The following is a 20,561-nucleotide window of genomic DNA, read 5'->3' as shown; positions in this document are numbered from 1 at the left end:
GGAACTGGGACCACCGGAACTGGGACCACCGGAACTGGGACCACTGGAAACGAGACCACCGGAAACGAGACCACCGGAACTGGGACCACCGAAACAGGAGCCACCGGAACTGGCATGGAGGAAGTCTTCCTTCTCCTCCTCCGTTTCGGGGCCACCGGAACTGGCTCTGTGCTGGATGGAACCCGTGGCGAATAGGGCGCTGGGCTGGACGTCACCAACCCAGGGTCAAAGAGGGGCCAGAGTGGAGAGTAGTGTCGGGACTCCTCTCGACCACCTCCTCTACTGCGGCCTCCACGGGTCCCGCGAAATATGACCAGCCGGGTCCCCTCAAAAGATTGTCCTCTCTCCCGCTCGGAAGAGACACTGGCAAACATGCTGCTGGATTCAGTGATGGTGAGTTCTTCTGTAACGACGCTGGCAGGAATGAAGCTGAGAGTGAATCCAATTGCAAGCGCTTTAATATATAAACAAACAGGTAATCCAGGGTACACAACAGAACACTCAGGACGGGAACAAAGAGACAACAGCAACCATTACAAGATGAAGAACTCACAAGGACTGAACTAAAACACAGGGCTTAAATACAAGGGAACACAAGCTAACAAGATAACAAGGGGGCGTGGTTAAACTGAAACACCTGGGAAGACTAATCAACATAACGGGGAACAGCTGAACGTGGGACAAAACACATGGCAGGATCACATGACAAGCAGTGAATACATGACAGACAAGAACAAGGAACCAGACACAACCCCACACCGTGACAGATATATCTTTCGAGTCTTCTTAGCGCGCTAAGAGTGAGCGTTATCGGGGAACCGGGCCCTGGTTCTTTGTTTGCTTTAAACTGTCAGAGTTCATCTGAACCCCTCCACCTCCCCAGCTCCACCGGCCTAGATCTGCTATGGGATTTATGTATATTTATCAGCATATCTTACATGTTCACAGCAGTGTCTCTGTGTATCTATTAGCAGTAGCAAGTCCATACTTTCAGCAGCAGCAGCTAATAATAATAATAATAATAATTAAATGCAACAAGGAAATAACCAAGATACAAACAAAAAAGCAAGAAAGCATCACTAAGATAAAATAAAATGTGTAGCATAAAGATCAGAAGAAAAAACTATATAGGCTTCCTGTGTCACATCTCACCACGTCTCTCACCGAATTTGATGGAGTGTTTTCTGTCACCTGTTGTACATTCTCGCTGAGACTTCAAGCTCTGACCACTGAGGCTGAGATGTCACTCAATGTACAGCCACAAATCCCATCAAGCTCTCTGTGGTGTGTCTGACTCTCCTCATCTCTTTTCAAGTGTGACACTCTTCTGGAGTAGATTTGGCTCCAATTCTAAGTTTCTAAAATCTGATGAGAAACTGCTTGACAGACAGACCTTCAGTTTCTAATTATCATGTCTGACTCTAGAGCTTCCTGGTTAGATGTGAACGCTCCTGTGAAAAGTAGACACTGAGAGCCCCGAAGCTTCTAAATAGTCCGTAACAATTGTTTTCCCAAGGAAAGATACAAATAAATAAAAACTCTCATTCAAATACACTCACACATGTTGTGCAGTTCATATTGAGGGCAGTGAGATTAACATTTAATATGGTTTGGTCTTACAAGAACATGTTACATCACAGGGAAGAAAAATACATTTGGGGAAAATACAATATTTCCAACATCGCTGAGGTCGGAAGTGCAGCTGGATTCAGCCATATCAAACTAGCAGCATGTTCATCTCCACCATCTTCTGACTAAACATCTGATGTAGTGACATATTGAATATTCCATTTCACAGTCAGGGAAGTACTTTTTACATAGACAGACAGAAGTTACCTTGATTTCACATAACCAGATGTTCTTCAGCCAAAATTATTACTAACAATAATAAAAATAGTCAAAGTTAGTTTTGTTTCAGGCATAAAAAGGTTGTCATTTTATCAAAGGGGTTCTGCACTTTCTCTAGCCAATTCTAGCCTGCAGAAGAGTATATAATGCATCAAATAATGGAAAAAAGTGAATAAAAGAGTGTTCACAGTGATGATTAATTTGAAGGAAATGTGAGAACAAGAGACTGTAAGCATGAGTGATAGAGACTGATGAAAGAAAGCCAGAGATAAACGCTCTCTCTACACCGTATGATCAAAAGAGCCAAAATCTAATGTTGAAAGAATGTCAAAAAGAAGCCGTTAATAATTAATTATGTGCTGCTCTAAAAGTTATTTTCAAAAGCTGTAGGTGTTGTAGGTAACCCGTGTTTTCTGAGAATTTGATAGCAGACTGTAACCTACTCATGATTTAAACTCATGATCAGATCATGTTGCTGTTGTTATTGTGACTTCTGTCTTCCGTTTATCACTGAAGGAAATGTGTAGGAAAAAGTGAACATATTCATCTATCACAAGCTTTAAAAATGACAAAAGTGACATGAAACCAACACAAAAGTTTTACATATGACTTGTGCGCTATGTTTAAAGTCTCTTTTAAAGCTCAAAAAAGATCAAAATGATCAAATTTCATAGTCTATAAAAACCCTTTTAGTTGCTTGGTTGGCCATAATACTTCCCTAAACCGTTTTATCAGATAATTCCAGTATTGTGCTTTCATTTATGAGGTATAAATATTTTGAGGATGTTTATGCTCTGCTCAGGCATTATACAGGTCACTAGATTATTAGGACTGGAGATTAAAATCTCCATGAAATCAATATTGACAATTCTGAGTATTGCAGTATTTATTATATTATAATATTATTAATCTTTATTGAAAATAACTTCCCCTCCCTCTAACATATCTTCTTGTCTCTGATGATGTTTACTGGCGTGAGGGCGGGGCAACCTGTCAGTCATATGAGATCCACCAATAGCAAACCACAATCATCCAATCAGTTCCCACTGGGCAAAATCAAGCCCCGCCCTACATTTGTTCTTGTTTGAGAAGCCATTTCACTCGAATACACGTCGCAGTAGAAAGAAAAAACTATCGCAACTTTTGTTTCATGCCAACTTTAATTTATCAGCAACATAAAATTGCTGTTTTATGTTTCAGCCTGATTCAAGGTGTAAACTGCATCAAAACAGTCTAAATATAAGCGCTTGATGGCCAGAGTGTGTGGAGTGTGTGGAGGGTGAACAGTGATGCCACCTGAGAAACCGGAGCAGATGGCACTGGCTACTCGAGGGGGGGGAATGCACTGGCATTTCAACATATGTGACCCTGGACCACAAAACCAGTCTTATGGGTCAGCTTTCTTAAATTAAGATTTATACTTCATAAATAAGCTTTCAATTGATGCATGGTTTGTTAGAATAGGACAATTTTTGGCCGAGATACGACTATTTGAAAATCTGGAATCTGAGGGTGCAAAAAAATCTAAATATTGAAAAAAATCGCCTTTAAAGTTGTCCATTTATGTTGGCGATTTTATTTAAGGTAGAAAATTTACAAAATATCTTCATGGAACATGATCTTTACTTAATATCCTAATGGTTTTGGCAAAAAAGAAAAATCGATAATTTTGACCCATACATTGTTTTGTTGGCTATTGCCACAAATATACCCGTGCGACATGTGACTGGTTTTGTGATCCAGGGTCACATATGTCTGAACTGTGCACCTCTCTGTCGTGGCAGGACTGTCCACTCGTAGCCTCAGGGAAGAGTGCGTTTATGGTCTGTTCTGCGTCACAATAAGAGCGAAGATGAAACGGGGTAAAGCAGCCGTGTCAGGCCTCTAGGCTTTCATTCGGTTTCATCACACATAATAAAAAAAAAGCATCGCTTGACTGTCTGGTTTTGTGTTGTGGAGCTCAGGAGATGAACAGAAGGTGCTTTTTAATGATGCAGATGAATTTATAGTATTTATGCATATTTTGGATAATCTTTAATCATTTCTAGCAAATAACAAATACACTATACCATTCAAAACTTTGAGGTCAGTAAGATTCTTTTTTAAGAAATGAAGACTTTTCTTCAGCCAGGACGCATTGAGTTAATCAAAAGTGACAGTAAAGAAAGACATTTATATTGTTACAAAAATATTTTTATTTCAAATGAATGCTGTTCATTGGATAATTATATTCCTCAAAGAAACCTGAAACAAAATGCATCATGGTTTCCACAAAAATATGAAGCAGCACAACTGTTTTCAACATTGATAATAATGAAGAGAAATGTTTCTTGAGCATCAAATTATGAGCATAAAATGATTTCTGAAGGATGACACTGAAGACTGGAGTAATGATGCTGAAAATTCAGCTTTGATTTCAGGAATAAATTTCATTTTAACATATATTCACACAGAAAAAAAACTGTTTTTTTTAAATATTTTTTTTAAATATTACTGCTTATGTATTTTTGATCAAATGAATGTAGTAGTCTTGGTGAGACTTCTTTCAAAAACATAAAAAAAAAAAAAAAACTTTTGAATGTTAGTTTATATGTTAGTGTTGTGGAATCTCTTCCCAATTACATCAGATTTACCTAAATAATAAACATCCGGATGTCTTTGATTCACAACCCATTGTAGTTCTCTAATATGATATATTACTTGTTTTGTTTTTGTCCAGAAATAGGATATTCAGTAAAAAGACAGAAACTTGTATAAACAAAGTAAATGGGGTTCATTTTGATGTCATGTTGACTTAATGAATGTTAACTAAATATAAATCTTGAGCTTTCCATTTGAATTATTTTTGAGGATTTTCTTTTCTGTGCTGTGATCTCATATCATTTACTATGGTATCAAGTGATTATATGGTGGGAATTAGACATCATATCCTGCCGGTGACACTTTCCTGCCCTCAGTTGGGAGCCGTTGTGGTGTTGAGATCTGCTTTATAATATACATTAATATGAGAAACATGAGCCACAAGCCTAATCGCCCATGACCGGCTCTAAAAGCTGATAGAAGGATCTAGAAACTCGGCTTTATCTCGTCTAATGGTGCGTTATTCACACTTCAACTGATGTTCACACTCTCACAAACACACTATATTAGATGCACAACCACAACAACATCGCAGTTCACCCAAAAATGAAAATCGGTCACCCTTACGATATCGTTCCAAGCCCTCCAAACTTTCTCTTGCTGCGTGAGTCACATGGACTGACTGTTGGTCATTCCCTCACTGATGTCAGTGTGTGTCAGCGGTCAGGTGCTAAACTGGGGAATGTGTGAGGTGAACTCTATGTTCCTGTCCCTCACTGTCTCATCCCTGACGTATCTGTCTGTCTCTTCCAGTTTAAGCTCATGGATTTGATGTCTGTGTTTGTGGTCTCCTGTTCTTCTGCCACCAGGGAAGTGCTTGTATACCAGTATGGTTCAGATGTTTCGTTCAGTGTTTCAAAGCATCTTTACAGTGAGTGATAAACAGGAAAATGATGCATTTCGATTGTTGTTCAGCGTTTATTCAGTTCTGTTTTGAAGATCATCAATTGTTAAATTAGTTCATTTCATCTATAAAGCAGCTTTGGAGAAAACAGTGATGTCATTGTCCAGCTCAGTTCAGTTCTCATACAACAGCGTCAGTAAAGTCAGATCAGGAATATTGTTGAATATTAAGTGTCGCCAACAAAGCAAGCCAGAGGCGACAGTGGCAGGGAACCCAAACTCCATCAGGTGACAGAATGGAGAAAAATAAAAATCCTTGGGAGAAAGCAGGCTCAGTCGGGGACAGTTCTCCTCTGGCCAACGAACAAACACGAGTGATTATGATTCAGGATACATCACAAGTCAGAATTCATTTATTGTACACAAGTAAAGGTTTTTAAAATGTTAATGCACTTTAATCAACAATTGCACTATAGTAATATTTGCACGAATTGCATAATCTCAACAACATGTAAATATTTAAGAAAACTTTTAGTGTTACTCACTTTATTGATTATTATTATTATTATTATTATTAATTTGATTTTTTTTAACTATCTCATGCATCCCATCCCATAGATTTTTTTTCAACATGGCTTTCAGTGTTACTCTTTTTTATAATTTGAGTATTTTATTTATTTTTAAAAAGTTTATTGTACCCAAGTAAATGTTCTTAAAACGTGAATGCTCTTAAAATAAAACATTTAAATTTAGTAAAATTTCCATAAATTGCATAATTTTAAAAAATGACTCAATTTTTAACTTTAATTTAATTTTTAAATTTAGTAAAATTTCCATAAATTGCATAATTTAAAAAAATGACAAAATTTTTAACTTTAATTAAATGTTTTAATTAATACGTTATTAATATAACGTTACTTATATACAAATTGTTTATATACAAGTTATTTATATACAAATATGTCTCCAATATTTTAGACATCCCTAATTTTCACAATCTCTTCTATGGTTTATGTCTTATAAAAGTCTTTTGCATTTTGATGGTTTCATCAGCCAATACTTCACTGCACTAAACACATGTGGTCCACACAAACCATGCTTATTCTCATAGCAGGTGTGATATGGGCTGTATTTTCTTTCACCTTGCATAATTTTGTTCATAGTTTTTAAACACAGAATGACACGATTGACCAATCAGAATTGAGCTGTGTTATTATAATTGTGAATAATTAATTAGCTTTTACTGTTTGCATTGCAAAGACATACAGTATTAAACAGAGAACTGATATAAGTGTAGCTCTTACATTGCTAAGCAGAATTAGTCACGTTGATGAGCTGTTACTCTTCTCAACCGTTACCAGGGAGATCAGAAATAATGAGGTTCTGGTGTTGGCATTTGAGAACAGTGAAGATGAGGGACTATTAGCAACTCATGATTCAAATTCTTCTGGAGGCAGAAAACGCCTGCTTAGAAAGAGTATGCGCATGTTTCCCTGCACTCGGATTTCAACCAAATGGAGCTACAACAATACAACGATGCCAAAACAAACGGGGTGGAGGATGTTCTGGCGGGCTGAAGCAAAGCTACTGTTTGATTCATTCGTGTGTTTTCCTCCTCAGATTCTGGCTGGCGAGGTGATGGCGTTTTTCATGAGGTCAGAGGGCGCGCAGGAGAAGACCATAGTCACCGCCGACTGCTGTTACTTCAACCCCCTGCTGAGACGCATCATACGCTTCCTAGGTACATTCAGTGAAGAAGAACTAACAGTGAACCTTTTAGGATGAGGGTCAGGACATTTAGGGAATTGGAGAAAATATATTTGTTCATTATAGGTATAAAAGCCATTTTAATGCTACAAATTGTGATATTAAAGTCATCATCATACACTCTTAAAAATAAAGGTTCCAAAAGGTGTTTTGATAGCCAGAAACATTTTGGTTCCCTAAAGAACGTTTTAGTGAACAGTTTTGGATGGTACCATGGATGTGTGATGGAAATTTCTTAATCTGACTATCTAGAATAAAACTGTTGCGTCTACTGTCGACACAGAGCGTCTACTAATCGACACTTAATAAATAAAACTGTTGTGTCTACTCATCGACACAGAGCGTCTACAAATCGACACTTAATACCCTTTATACTCTAGCTCTTGCGTCTTCAGTCGACAACTGGCCGAGTCTACTAACCTAACTTCTTTGCTGCGCAGCATAAAAACAAATGAGACAGACTTCAGTAAATGTCCCTCAGATGGTTTATTCAAAACGGCCGGGAGTTCTCGAGCAATACTCAGAGATTCTCGGCCCAACATAAGAATACAATAGGCTTTATAGGGTAAAGCCAGACACATCAAAATAGAATCATCATGACTAACATGTCATGCGCTATCAATATGATTGGTTAAATTGTTTAAAGCAAGCCCCCCCCCCTGTCATTACCCTTTGTTAGCTACATCAGCAAAATATCAAAAACATTGTAAGGGGTTAATATTTCAGTCAATCATTTCACAATACAGTCAAAATAAACAGAACATTGAGTCCTTTCTAAAAGTTCCATTCGACCAAGGTTACATTGAGTCAAAAGTTTGTTAGAAGGTTAGATCATATCGAAAGTTCGTCTGGTGGTTACTTCCTAAATAAAAGGAAGTAAAAGTTATCCTGTTTTATTGTTAGATCTGGAATGGAAAGTTAGTCACCATCAGACATAGAAAATGGGAAGTGTAATAAAAAGTTTATCAAAAGATGAAAATCTAAGTTCAGATTTTCATGGTTAGTAACATAATTAATCTTATCTAATTAATTCCCCTGCAGATGTTAAAGGTTCTTCAAATGCCAATAAAGAACCTTTATTTTTATGCAGTTTGTGTTTAATAGGCATTTTTTCAACATCAAGATTTCTTTTAGGTGAACATATAAGGTAATGCATGCAAATATATATATTTTTAAGTGCTGTAACTGAATACCAAGTTTTCAGTTTAAATTTTTTTTTGTTTAAAATAGAAATATTACAGGTTATTTATCAATTAATTAAAGTTAATAAGAAACGCATTTATAGCATTTATAATAAATGGACAAGAATTAGAAAAATGCTTTTTTTAAGATAATTTCAGATGAAGTGTCACACGGTGGGACACGGCTGTTACTATTTTACTTTTTAAACCAAATAAATATTTTATGACCAATAATCAAATATAATTGCCAATATTGTAAAAAAAATTTTTTTATTATGACCAATAATTAATATGATGGACAATATTATTACGTTTTTTTTTTTTTTTTTTTTTACCAATAACACATATAATGGACAAGATTAATAAGTTGTTTTATTTTATGACCAGTAATGAATATGGAGGCTAATATTATAAATATATTTTATTTGATTTATATTTTCAATATTCAATATAAGATTGACCATCTGCTTAAACTCCGACTATTCTTACGATTTAATATAATACAATTTGTTTATCATATTATTTATCATATAATTTTTTTCTTCAAGACTGGTCATAACCTTTTAAAAGTCAGTTTCATAAAAAGGTACATTGATCGGATTCAAGTAAGACTGACTGCTAGTTGGTCTGCTAGATTAGTTCATAACACAGTGGCTATGTTATGCAATTGGCCTATGCTCTCCAATTTATCAGCAGTCTCAATTTGTACATGTTTTCGCATGCGTTTCTGATGCCTTTCATCTGTGTTCTCTCACTCAGGTGTCTATACCTTCGGCGTGTTCACCACCACCATCTTTGCCAATGCTGGACAGGTGGTAACAGGAAACCAGACGCCTCACTTCCTGTCAGCGTGCAGACCGAACTACACAGCACTGGGATGCCATTCCAACTTACAGTACATCACTGAGCGCAAAGCCTGCACAGGGAACCCTCTCATAGTCGCATCTGCACGCAAATCCTTTCCCTCCAAAGATGCGGCCCTCAGTGTTTACTCTGCAATGTATACCGTGGTGAGTGTAATGAACCTAGAACTACTTTATTATTTGAGTGATTTAGTGATTGAATCTGAAATTACTCGTACTGACAGACAAACAAAAGAGTGCAGCAGCTGTAAATCTTTGGATTTATAAGCAATCTCACAAACTCCAGGACACAAAAGTAATTGCTGGAAAGAGCAGTTCACGGTCACACCACTATGAATGTCAGTGTTTTTCCAGCTGATTTATGGTAGTTAGCACTGGTCTAGCTGGTGCACCAGTATGGCCATGTCACCAGCAAAAAATGAAGAAACTGGTTGGACATGTTCCTTCTGGTGAATCTGGTCAGACAAGAAAGTCTTGATGTTAAGTGTCAGGAATCACACCTGCATCAGTGTCATTCTGTGAAACAGGTGCCTTTTACCTTTAAAGACCGTTTCTGTAAGGTGTTAAACTTTCCTTTAGACAAATAAAGTGTTTATAAACTGCAAATTAAGATAAATATGATTGGATTTTCTGAACATGACCAGATGGCCGAGGTTATATATATAATATGGGTGTACACTCTTAAAAAAAATGGTTCTAAACAGTACCAAATTAGGGTTATTCGGCTTGTAACAATAGTAGAACCCTTTTTAGTGCTAAATAGAAACCTTTATAAGGTTCCATAAAGAACCATGCTTTGAAAGTGCTATATAGTATATATGATATATATATATATATAATGCTATATATATATTTTATTCAGCAAGAATGCATTAAATTGATCAAAAGTGACAATAAAGGTTAAGGGGTAGAGTTAGTGTAAGGGGAGAGAATATACAGTTTGAACAGGATAAAAACCATTACGCCTATGGAGAGTCCCCACAAAGATAGTGAACCAGTGTGTGTGTGTGTGTGTGTGTGTGTGTGTGTGTACTTGTACAACTATCTTTGTGAGGACCAGTTGAGTTTCCATTGAAGTGAGGACAACGAGAGTAAAGTGAGGACATTTTGGCCGGTCTTCACTTTCTGAGACCCCTTTAAAGGGGTCATATAATGCCATTTTTGTACAAGCTAATATGATTCTTTAGGGTCTAAATTAAAAGTCTGTAATATACTTTAATAAAAAATTCTCATTAGTATTGTAAGAAAACACTAATTTTACCTGGTCAAAAACAGCTCTGTTTTCAGCACGCCGTTTAAGTGCATGTGTTATTAAATAATAATTAGCTTTGCTCACCCCGCCCCTCTGTTCTGTGCGTACACCGTTTGTAACACAATAACCATAACGCGTTGTTCATTATAAACGTGGGATTATGAATTATATTGAGAACGTCGTACATAGAAAACATGCCGTAATGTACCTGAGTGTAAACAGCCGCATTCATCGTGAAGCGTGCTAGCGATTTGCAAAGATTAATATAAATATTAATATAAAGGTTAATAAAACATTACACTCACTTCAGTTCTTCTGGAGGTTCAGCAGGAACACGAATAGTTGGTACCAATCCGTTTTTCAGGAGCAGCTTCTTAGCAAAACCAGCTTTATACTGACCCTCGTTTATAAAACGAGGTGTGTGAAATGATTCGCACAAAAATGAAAGCATTGACGTTGATCGTGGGGAATATTCCCTTCGAAAACAAAACTCAGCCACTGCGTCTTCAGCGGTTCGGATTTAGAAACATCAACATGACTGAGTGTTCCTTATTACACCCAAGAACAGAACACCACAATCGCTTAGACGCCATTCTGCTCATAGACAGTGCTCCGGCGTATCAACAATGACCGTGCGGACTATGATTGACAGCTCGCTCATGAGCGAGGGCGGGTCTGTGTTAAAACGCTGCTGTCAATCAACAATTGTGGGAGGGGCGTCGATTTTGTGACGTCACAAAATCGAACGGCTTGATTTGAGAAGGGAAAACATATAAGAAGATTAAAAAAAAAAAACCACTGGATGGATTTTTATCATTTTATGATGGTTGTGTACAGGCACTGCCAACATACATTTCAGTACAATCAACTTGTAAAAGTGCATGTACCATTATATGACCCCTTTAAAGGCCTGTTTGAGGGTCAAGACTTGGTTTTAAGGATAAGGTTATAATTAGGTTAAGGGTAGGTTTAGGGTAAGGGTTCGGGTTAGGCACTTAGTTGTGATGGGTAAGGTTAGGGTAAGCGGCTAGAGATTGCATTGTGTCAATGAGTGTCCTCATAAAGATAGATGTACAAGAATGTGTGTGCGTGTTTGTGTAATTGTATCAGTCTTATTCTTCACCACTGTCTGCCTGTGGCTGCAGATGTACGTGACGCTGGTGTTCAGGACTAAAGGGACGCGTCTGACCAAACCCACGCTCAGTCTGACTCTGCTGTGTCTGGCCATGTTGGTGGGTGTGGTCAGAGTGGCTGAATACCGCAACCACTGGGCCGACGTCCTCGCTGGATACTTCACTGGCGGAGCCATCGCTGTCTTCCTGGTGAGAGTTTGTGTAGTGGGATAAATTAATACTGAAATGACAAGATAATTGCACGCATGTATGCAGTTTATATATAAAATGCATATATAATTTAATGCATATACACTACAGTTTAAAAGTTTGAGGTCAGTAAGTTTTACAAGAGGTCCACAAGAGGACTTTAAATTGATCAAAAGTGACAATACAGTACATTTATAATTCTATTTCAAATTACTTTAATTCTAAAAACTCTTTCAACCAAAAAAATCGTATCGACCCCTACTTTTGAACGGTAGTGTATAACCAGGTGTTATTCAGAGTTTCAGTATCACTTTAGATGCGTCATCAAACCTGCTTGTGGTTTAGACAATTTGCAAATTTCTACAAAATATTGATAAGGCCCTGTTTACATCTGGTATTAACATTTGTTTTGGTCGATCGGATCACAAGTAGACGAGGGAGACACATTCTCGTTTACACCTGGTGTTTTAATCCATCTCTTTTGTCCACTTTAAACCTGTCCTGTTTTCTTTGAAGGGAGAGTCTATGGGCAGGTAAATGTATGGGCTTTTTCAGATCTTTCAATCTAATGGACAAAATAAGCTCATGCAATTCACATATGAACGTGTCCGGAGAAGACAGAAAAACATACGGCAACTTTTCGTTTCTGCTCTGAAAGTCTCAAGATCAGCCGAACGCTATGAGTTTGTTGTTAGAAATCATGAATGGTGAGAGAACATCGAGATTGGTATGTTTTTCATCTTCAAACCAAACTTGGGTCTTCAGTCGACAAAGTTTAAATCCCGTCTGGCTAGCCCATATTCCCATATTTTTTACGCTAGATCAGTAGGTGGAGAGCAGGCGTCTTTTGAGGCTGTTTGAACACATTGGACCCCATGAGCATCTACCCTACTAAAGCAATCCGGTCGAATGCGTTTTCGACTACCTCGGAAGTGGTCGAAAGTGGACAAGCTCAAAACATTTTAGACCCCGTTTACACCTGTATTTAGCGTCGTCCACTTGTGATCCGATCGACCAAAACACATCTTAATACCAGGTGTAAACAGGGCCCAAGTGACCCCTCTCTCCATCACACCTTCTTCTCTTTATTCCATCTCTATCTTCCTTCGCTCTATTCTCTCTCTCTCTCTCTCTCTCTCTCTCTCTAGGTAACTTGCGTGATCAACAACTTCCAGCAGGCAAAGCCCCCACCCCCACCAGCGCGACCCCAGCGTCCGGAGTCAGTGCTGGGCATGCCCATGATGGCGCTGCCCTGCGTAGAGAGTCCACTTGAAAAGTTAAGTGGCACTCAGGTAAGGGGTGGGAGTGGGTTAGTGGCAGGACTGCACACATAAGGGGGATGGATTACGCCCCACCCTCTCCTTCTGTTTTTTGACCCAGTGGACCCTAATGTGACTCCCTCGACCCACCCAGCCCTCCTTCTCCCTTTAGTAGCATGACCAACCTGCACAACCCAAACACCAACCCTGCAAATCCCACTGACGCTCTGGAGGATTGTTCTGCTCTTTGTCCTGAAGAGACGTTGCTATCACTTTTATAATAGAGTATCTGACAAGCAACAAAATGTTTAGGGCCATTAACTCATTGATTCCTCAATGGGCTGATGGACATTTAGGGTCTCTAGAAAGTGGACTGTGTAGCATGTGGAACGTCAAAGGCGGAAGGCAATTAGATGTGAAACATTACGACAGTGTGAGTTTCCCTTCGTAGGCCACCCTCATCCTCCTCACTTTTGAAACTGCTTCGACTTTTTTTCCCTCTCTTTGTCACATCGACCATTCAGTCATCCCTTTTCTCCCTCAGTCTTATATTTTGTTTAGTGATGAACCGAAAATTTCTGGCTGAAAGAATGACGTTTAATTGGCGCTTCTCCAATGATGCGTTTTAACTGTGTCAGTTTGTGCAACCGTGCACAAAACTTGGATAAGCTACAACAGGTAAACATGTCAGCTGTCTGGGCACTAGTGTGGCGCCAATATAAGCTTTGTGCTTTGTTACTTTTTTAATTTGAAATGAACGCAGTGAAGCGACGCAACTGACACTAGTGGGTCACATGACTGTGACAACACACATTCCTACTATGTAGATACTGTAGAACGCACTTTTTTTAATGGTCGTGAAGTAAGTTTCAAACTAAATGTAGTACATACTATACAGTACGCGATTTCGGATGCAGCGAAAGTCTCAGCTTTCAGATTCCGTAAATTTTATTATGAAACTAAACGCTCTTAATGTGGCCTGACAGATCGCAGCCGCCTCAGTTCAAGCGGCAAGTGAACCGATCACCTCTTTCTCTTTACTACTAGTTATAGAACAAAATAAACATGAAGGAACATCAGAAGGTATGTTGAAAGAAACGGTACAACCGTAGTACATCATCATGTCTCATTTAATCGCTCAATCAGTGCCAATTAATCAGCTTGTAAACAATAATCCTGCAGCGTTACATTTACCTCAGAAAAGCCATTTAATTAACATAAACTCTATAGTTAGCTAAAAAAATTGCACTATAGTACTTTTTCATTATACTTAACCCGTTGTGATGTCTTCATTATTTAATGTCTGAATAAATCTGTCATAAAACAAGTTTTTATTACAGACACCGTTTAAATGTTTATATTTCATCAACAAACTGAGTAGAAAATAATTCTCTTAGTAAAAATGTTAGGGTTTTCTGCTTTAAATTTGGTCTCAGTGTATTGGTTAAAAATACATTTCGGTGCATCACTTAATTTTAATTTCCGCAGTTTCCACCTTCCAGTCTTGGTTTCTCATCCTTTCTCTCTCTCTCTCTCTCTCTCTTTCTCTCTCTCTTTCTCTCTTTCTCTCTCTCTTTTTCTCTCTCTCTCTCTCCCTTCACACACTCTCTCTCTCCCCCCTTACAGACTCCAAGGGGATCTTCATTCACTGAGATCACATGACCATCAGCCTCATCGGTTCCCCGTCCCCCCCGATGTCCTCATACCGTCTCGCTCCATTTCCAGCGAAGTCTAGACCAGCCGTCCCAGCACGCGCGCCACTGCGCCGCCCACTCCGCGGGACACTCCTCCACTCTGCACCGCTCCTACTCAACGCAGGTCTAGATTTCCTCACCTCCAACCCTTCATCCTCCATCATCCTCCATGCTGCCGATAGGGCCTCCACAAACCGCTCAAACAAACAACGAGAAGCACTTTTAGAGAGCCTGCTCGAAGATCTCGAACGCCAGAAATCACAGGTAGGCGTCTCACTCTTGCCAGAGGGTTTGTTTGGACTGTGGGTGGAGGATTCGAACGGATTTTTTGGGTGGAAGACCTCAAACCTCAACCTGACCTATTTCCTCGGGAACCGATGAAGAAGTCTTGATCAGCTTTTGGCTGAAATGCAGAACTTGATTTTTACTGCAGATATTTCAAGTCATATGTAAATACATGCACAGTTTTCTTCCTCTTTTGGTTAAAGGCATGTCTATTTTTTTTTTCTATTTTGTTCATAGTACTGATTAAGTTTTTATATTCATCACATGGAGTATCTATTGGTTGTCTTTGAGTCATGTTCACTATGCACTTGGGACAGTCTCATCAGCATCAGATATCTGGACCATATAAGTGCACATCAAGAATTCCCTTAGGAAAAGACCTCTAAACTTGGACACGTTCTTGATACCAGCTCTTATAATAACGTTTGGATGCATCGTAAAGAATTGTGATGTTTAATGACATACACACAAAAACTCGACCACAGCATTCTTTTTCATATTTAATGTCCAGTTTGTGCTCACAAGGATTTCTCCACCAGCTAGATGTAATTCACAGTCTGACGTGAGCCGTCATTTTCATTACTGTCGCCCCAGACACAACACAACGCTTTCAGACACTAGACATTCTTACAGTTTGACATCAAAGACGGATTAGATTCTTCGTTTCTGAGGAGAGAAAAGCAAGAATTGCATCTCATGACGTCAACAGAACAATAAAGACAACATCTGTATTGTTGTTGCTATTTTTGTGAAGGTTTTCAAAAATGCAGTAACTGAAGGTCAGCTAGTTTCTTTCTTGTATAGTGAATGACCTTTTCACCATGTGTTACTAACAGGGTTGTGCACCTTACAGAATTGAATTGAAAATGGCATTTAATTTACAGTTCGGTTCCCGAATTTGAATTGAACTTGAATTGAGGTAGCAGACAGATGCAGAATTGCAGTTCAAATTTGAATGTAAGGAAGTGATTGAAATTCAAAGAAATTCAAATAACTAATGTAATTTGTATCTAGAAAAGCAACGTTTGTCAAGAAAACTTCAAATGTTGAATGGATGGATGGATAGATAGATAGATAGATAGATAGATAGATAGATAGATAGATAGATAGATAGATAGATAGATAGATAGATAGATAGATAGATAGATAGATAGATAGATAGATAGATAGATAGATAGATAGATAGATAGATAGATCTATCTTGTGGGGTGTAGTCAATTCAGTTTAAATTCACATTTGTAAATTGAAAGGGAACCCATTCTGAATTTTGCACAACCCACATTAGCAAGTGTGTAAAACCTTTGGCTGTCATTTTATATTGATGATGTTATGAAAGGACCTTGCAATGAAATCATTCCTGCTCTTTGCAAACAGCACTGGATGCCTTGTAGTACAGTGAGATTTTAAAGTTTAAAGTTATTTGAGCTAATTGATGATTGGTTAACATTAACCAATAGCCTGCACTGCCTAGGTGAGGAGAGCTCAAAAGGAAAGTCATTTCGGTAGTGGAGCTAAACTGAACATTTTGATGAAAGATTAAAGAGGACCTATTATGCCCTGTTACAAAGTCTTGAATTTGTTTTTGGGATCTACTAGAATAGGTTTTCATTCCTGAATGTTAAAAAACACATTATTTTTCCCTTATTTCGACATTATTGCAGCATCTCTCTTCTCAGTCTGTCAGTAACGCTCTGTTTAGTTCCTGTCTCTATGAAGCCCCTCCTTCTTAAAACTCAGTGTGCTCTGATTGGTCGGCTGGATTAGTGTGTTGTGATTGGTCAAGAGCTTGGAGTGTGTTTCAGAAATGTCACATCCCTTACCAATTACCATAACCGTGAGTTTTAACACACTATTAATGAATTCAACCAGGCTTCGTCCCTTTATTTTGCGTATGCCTTGGGCGGGAATTATATTGTGGATGTGTTCATTCCAAGAAGAAACTCAAGACTACAATGGAGCCGTTTCAGGGAGTTCAAAAACAGTGTTACTGATAATAGAAAATAACTCCCTCTGGAGTGACTGTGCTTTGTAACTTTGCAGCAACAGCAACATTACACAAAAAGAAAGTTGAAAATGTAAAAAAGCATAATAGGTCCTCTTTAAGACAAACATTATTTTCTTTTGGAAGAACATGCACAACTGAATCATTCTAGATCTGGAAAATGTATAGAGAAAGTACATTTTAAACAAATGGTTTGGTGTTTCAGGCAGCTAAAATAAAGTGATGCTCACAGATTCATGTGCAGATTTGAGGTTCGACTATAATTGTTTTGATTGTCAGTTTTTCTAAACTGAGGATTCTCATGAGCATGTCAATTGGATGTATGTGCTGTACCATAGGCCAAGTTTTGTGCACTACATCATTTTATTGAGCTCTGTTAAATTGGTTTGTCTATTATTATTTTTTTATTTTTTTTATCACATTTTTTTAAACATTGTGTTTACTTAGACTAATTGTTTGGTACTGTAAGTAAGCTGTGTATACAAACTGTGTACTTTAATCAGATGAGTGTAAACTCTCCACCTAGTTGCACTCCAAACGGATGAAAATTAATGTTTGTAACATTAACTGTGAAATCTAATCTGTCTGATGCCCCCTCAGCCTTTACATCCCGGCACCAGGTCCAGCCTCTGCCACATTCTGTGCTACGTACAGTTACTGTCTCTGTTGTAAGAGCACCATGCTTCACATGCTAAGATACACATTTACCCCCTTAAACATTCCTTAAAGGTGAAGTGTGCAATTTTTATATGACTGGGGAACTGCATCAACAATAAATTTAAACATGTTTCCCAAACGTCTGCTATTGGTCAGACAAACAGAAAGCCCCACCCCCAAACTCACGAAATTGGTTTAGCTAATGGGATTCTCGAAGAAACTGAGCAAGAAAAGATCTACAATCTTTACACTTTTGGGGGGGAATCAAACTGTGAATTATTCATTTATAGTTTGCATATTAAACAAGGATACCAGAAATAATTTAACATGTAAAAAATGACTCACTTCACCTTTAGAAATCTTTTACCTGTAACTCTCAGCTCTCTTATTTCTTCTTTCATACACCCAATTAAAAAAAAAAAAAAAAAAGATATTTGTACAGTTTTGCAAAAAGTCTTTTTGTATAAAAAAAAAATGCACCGGATTAATTTATTTACTTTGGTGATCTTTATTTATATACACCCAACAAGTCATTGATCTGTGTTTTGGGTAATTGAATAAAGTAAAAGCGTGACCTGCCTCTGACTTTTTCTGCGACATCATTATTAAAGGTTTTGTTCACTGCTTGAGGCGTGTTCAATGTTAAAGGAGCAGTAAGCGATTTCTGAGAAATCAGCCCAAACAAACACACCTCTTCCTTCATTGCTCCGCCCCCAAAATGCACGAACACGCAATGCAAGAGTGGATGTCTCTTTATCATGGGCGGCGCTAGGGAGGGGCTAGCAGGTGCTTCAGCACCCCCAAGAAAGACCAAAGCACCCCGATAGCACCCCCAAAAATAATTTCTGGAAGCAATTATATTCAGGCTGTATTCTATGGAAGCCCTGAACCGCATTTTGAAGAAAAAAAAAAGAAAACTTATCTTGTTATTTTGAGATATTAAGTCGTTATTTCAACATAATATCTCGTTATTTTGACATAAGAAGTCGTTATTTCGACATAATATATGTTATTTCGACATAATAACTTGCTATTTCGACATAATAAGGGGACATTCTAATCTGCATTAAGCCACATTAAACGTTCTTATAATGGTTTTCTATGGGAGGAAAATGCTTAACGTTTAATTAAACGTTACGTTCATATTCTGGGCTCATCTGATTTTTTGTACATAGCATAGCCTACTTTGTTATGATTTTAGTATCATAATGATTAATAAATGCACACACAATTATCCGTGAACTTGATTTGAACAAATGCCTTTCAACTTTTCCATCTCTGTTGATTATGAAAAGTGAACAGCACGAGTAAGATGAGCAATATATCGAGAGACATGGAGTGGGTCAGACATGATTTTAATACATTTTTCATCAACCAATTGCCTGGATTGACATAAATAAGAAGCAAATATAGCAGACAATATAATCATGGAGGCGCCCGCGCGGTCACTTGCATTGTACGTTAACTGGAGCGCACCTCATCCTAACTTAACTGAAACTCATATGCCTCACAGACATGAGAAATACATTAAATACACAAAGCTTGAAATGTCTTTAAAGGAAATAATTCAAAACGAAAAGAAATAGGCTACTCTCTTATGTAATCCATTATGTGCATTTCTCTCTAGGCGCGTTCACTACGAATATGGCGATTGTCAACTTCATCTTTGCAGCCGACACTGACACAGAAAACACTAGTTTATTAATAAAAATCAATGCAGGCGTCACCGGATTTACAAATGCTCATCTTGCTAGTTGCACGCACACATATTATGTCGAAATAACGAAATATTATGTTGAAATAACATTATTATTAATAAGTCTTTTAGAATGTTTGATTGAATGCTGAATGTTGCGCTTATTCAATTTAATTCAATTTAATTCAATTACTTTAATTGGGATCTATAAAACTTTAATATGATATATATATATATATATAGCCTATAATTGCGCAGCTCCCCCTGATCTAGAACCCCCTCAGCACATGCGTTAAAAATTCTCTGGCGCCTCCCCTGCTCTTCATCATAGCTGAAGTGTTGCAAAATAATGTTTAGTGAAGAATAAAGCGAAGATGACGAATGAACAACAAGGAAGAACAAACAATTAACACACACAGAAGTATAGACAAGCAAGAGTTGGTTGTTGGTCGCCAGCAGCTCCAGACAAACAATAACACTCAAAACTGTACAGTTACCATAGCTAACATTACAACAATAGCATCTTGGTTCTGTGAAACAACAAAACCGATGTTACTCGCGTATGGAGCAGAAACAATGCAACCTCTACGTCTGTTTTCAGGCCATCCTGCTTCGGTCTCTCCAGCGCTGCAAAGCATAAGCTCTTGCCTGATCATAACCCTTATTGTTCCAGTGATATTCCTTTGAGCTTTTCTCTCTTGTAATGTCTCTCAGCCATCTCTCTTTCTAAAGTCTTTTTCAAATCCCCCACTTGCTCACTCTCTCTCTCTCCCCCATCATGAGTGGACAGGTCCCTTGCTGCTGATTGGCTCACTCTCTCCTCCCCTATCATGTGTGGACATGCCCCCTACTACTGATTGGCTCACTCTCTCCTCCTCCTCTATCATGAGTGGACACGCCCCCTACTGCTGATTGGCTCACTCTCCTCCTCCATCATGGGTAGACACGCCCCCTACAGCTGATTGGCTCACTCTCTCTCCTCCCCATCATGAGTGGACACGCCCCCTACTGCTTATTGGTTCAGTCTCTCCTCCCCCATCATGAGTGGGCACGCCCCCTACTGCTGATTGGTTACTAGTCTGTTGTGCTGCTCAGCCCGATCCACTCTCAACAACATTTCTTGGCTTAAAGATTACTATTACTATTACAATACATTTACATACTTTTACTCAAAGTGACTTACAAAAGAGGAGCAAAAGCAATTTGTCAAAGATATTAGTATACAATATACATCTAATTCCATGTTGTATTT

At 38.2% G+C, this 20,561-nt stretch overlaps 1 protein-coding gene across 2 annotated transcripts in view; it reads left to right on the top strand.

The window, feature by feature from the left end:
• Positions 1 to 18,191, top strand: part of plppr2a (phospholipid phosphatase related 2a) — a 48,106-nt gene extending 29,915 nt beyond the window's left edge. Inside the window, exons 4-8 of one of the 2 annotated variants that reach the window (XM_084408961.1) lie at positions 6,952 to 7,072; positions 9,039 to 9,289; positions 11,540 to 11,716; positions 12,865 to 12,992; positions 14,602 to 18,191. In XM_084408961.1, the coding sequence (XP_084265087.1) occupies positions 6,952 to 7,072; positions 9,039 to 9,289; positions 11,540 to 11,716; positions 12,865 to 12,992; positions 14,602 to 14,710 (786 nt within the window). In that variant the 3' untranslated portion in view covers positions 14,711 to 18,191. Of the gene's footprint in view, positions 1 to 6,951; positions 7,073 to 9,038; positions 9,290 to 11,539; positions 11,717 to 12,864; positions 13,009 to 14,601 lie in introns of both variants that reach the window. The other variant, XM_084408962.1, reaches the window with a different exon arrangement.
• Positions 18,192 to 20,561: the final 2,370 nt, after the last annotated feature.

Source organism: Rutilus rutilus (genome assembly GCF_951802725.1).
Source record: "Rutilus rutilus genome assembly, chromosome: 1".
Classification (NCBI taxonomy): Eukaryota; Metazoa; Chordata; class Actinopteri; order Cypriniformes; family Leuciscidae; genus Rutilus; species Rutilus rutilus.
The sequence above is the reverse complement of the archived record's forward strand: the minus strand, read 5'-3'. Positions and strand labels throughout refer to the sequence as shown.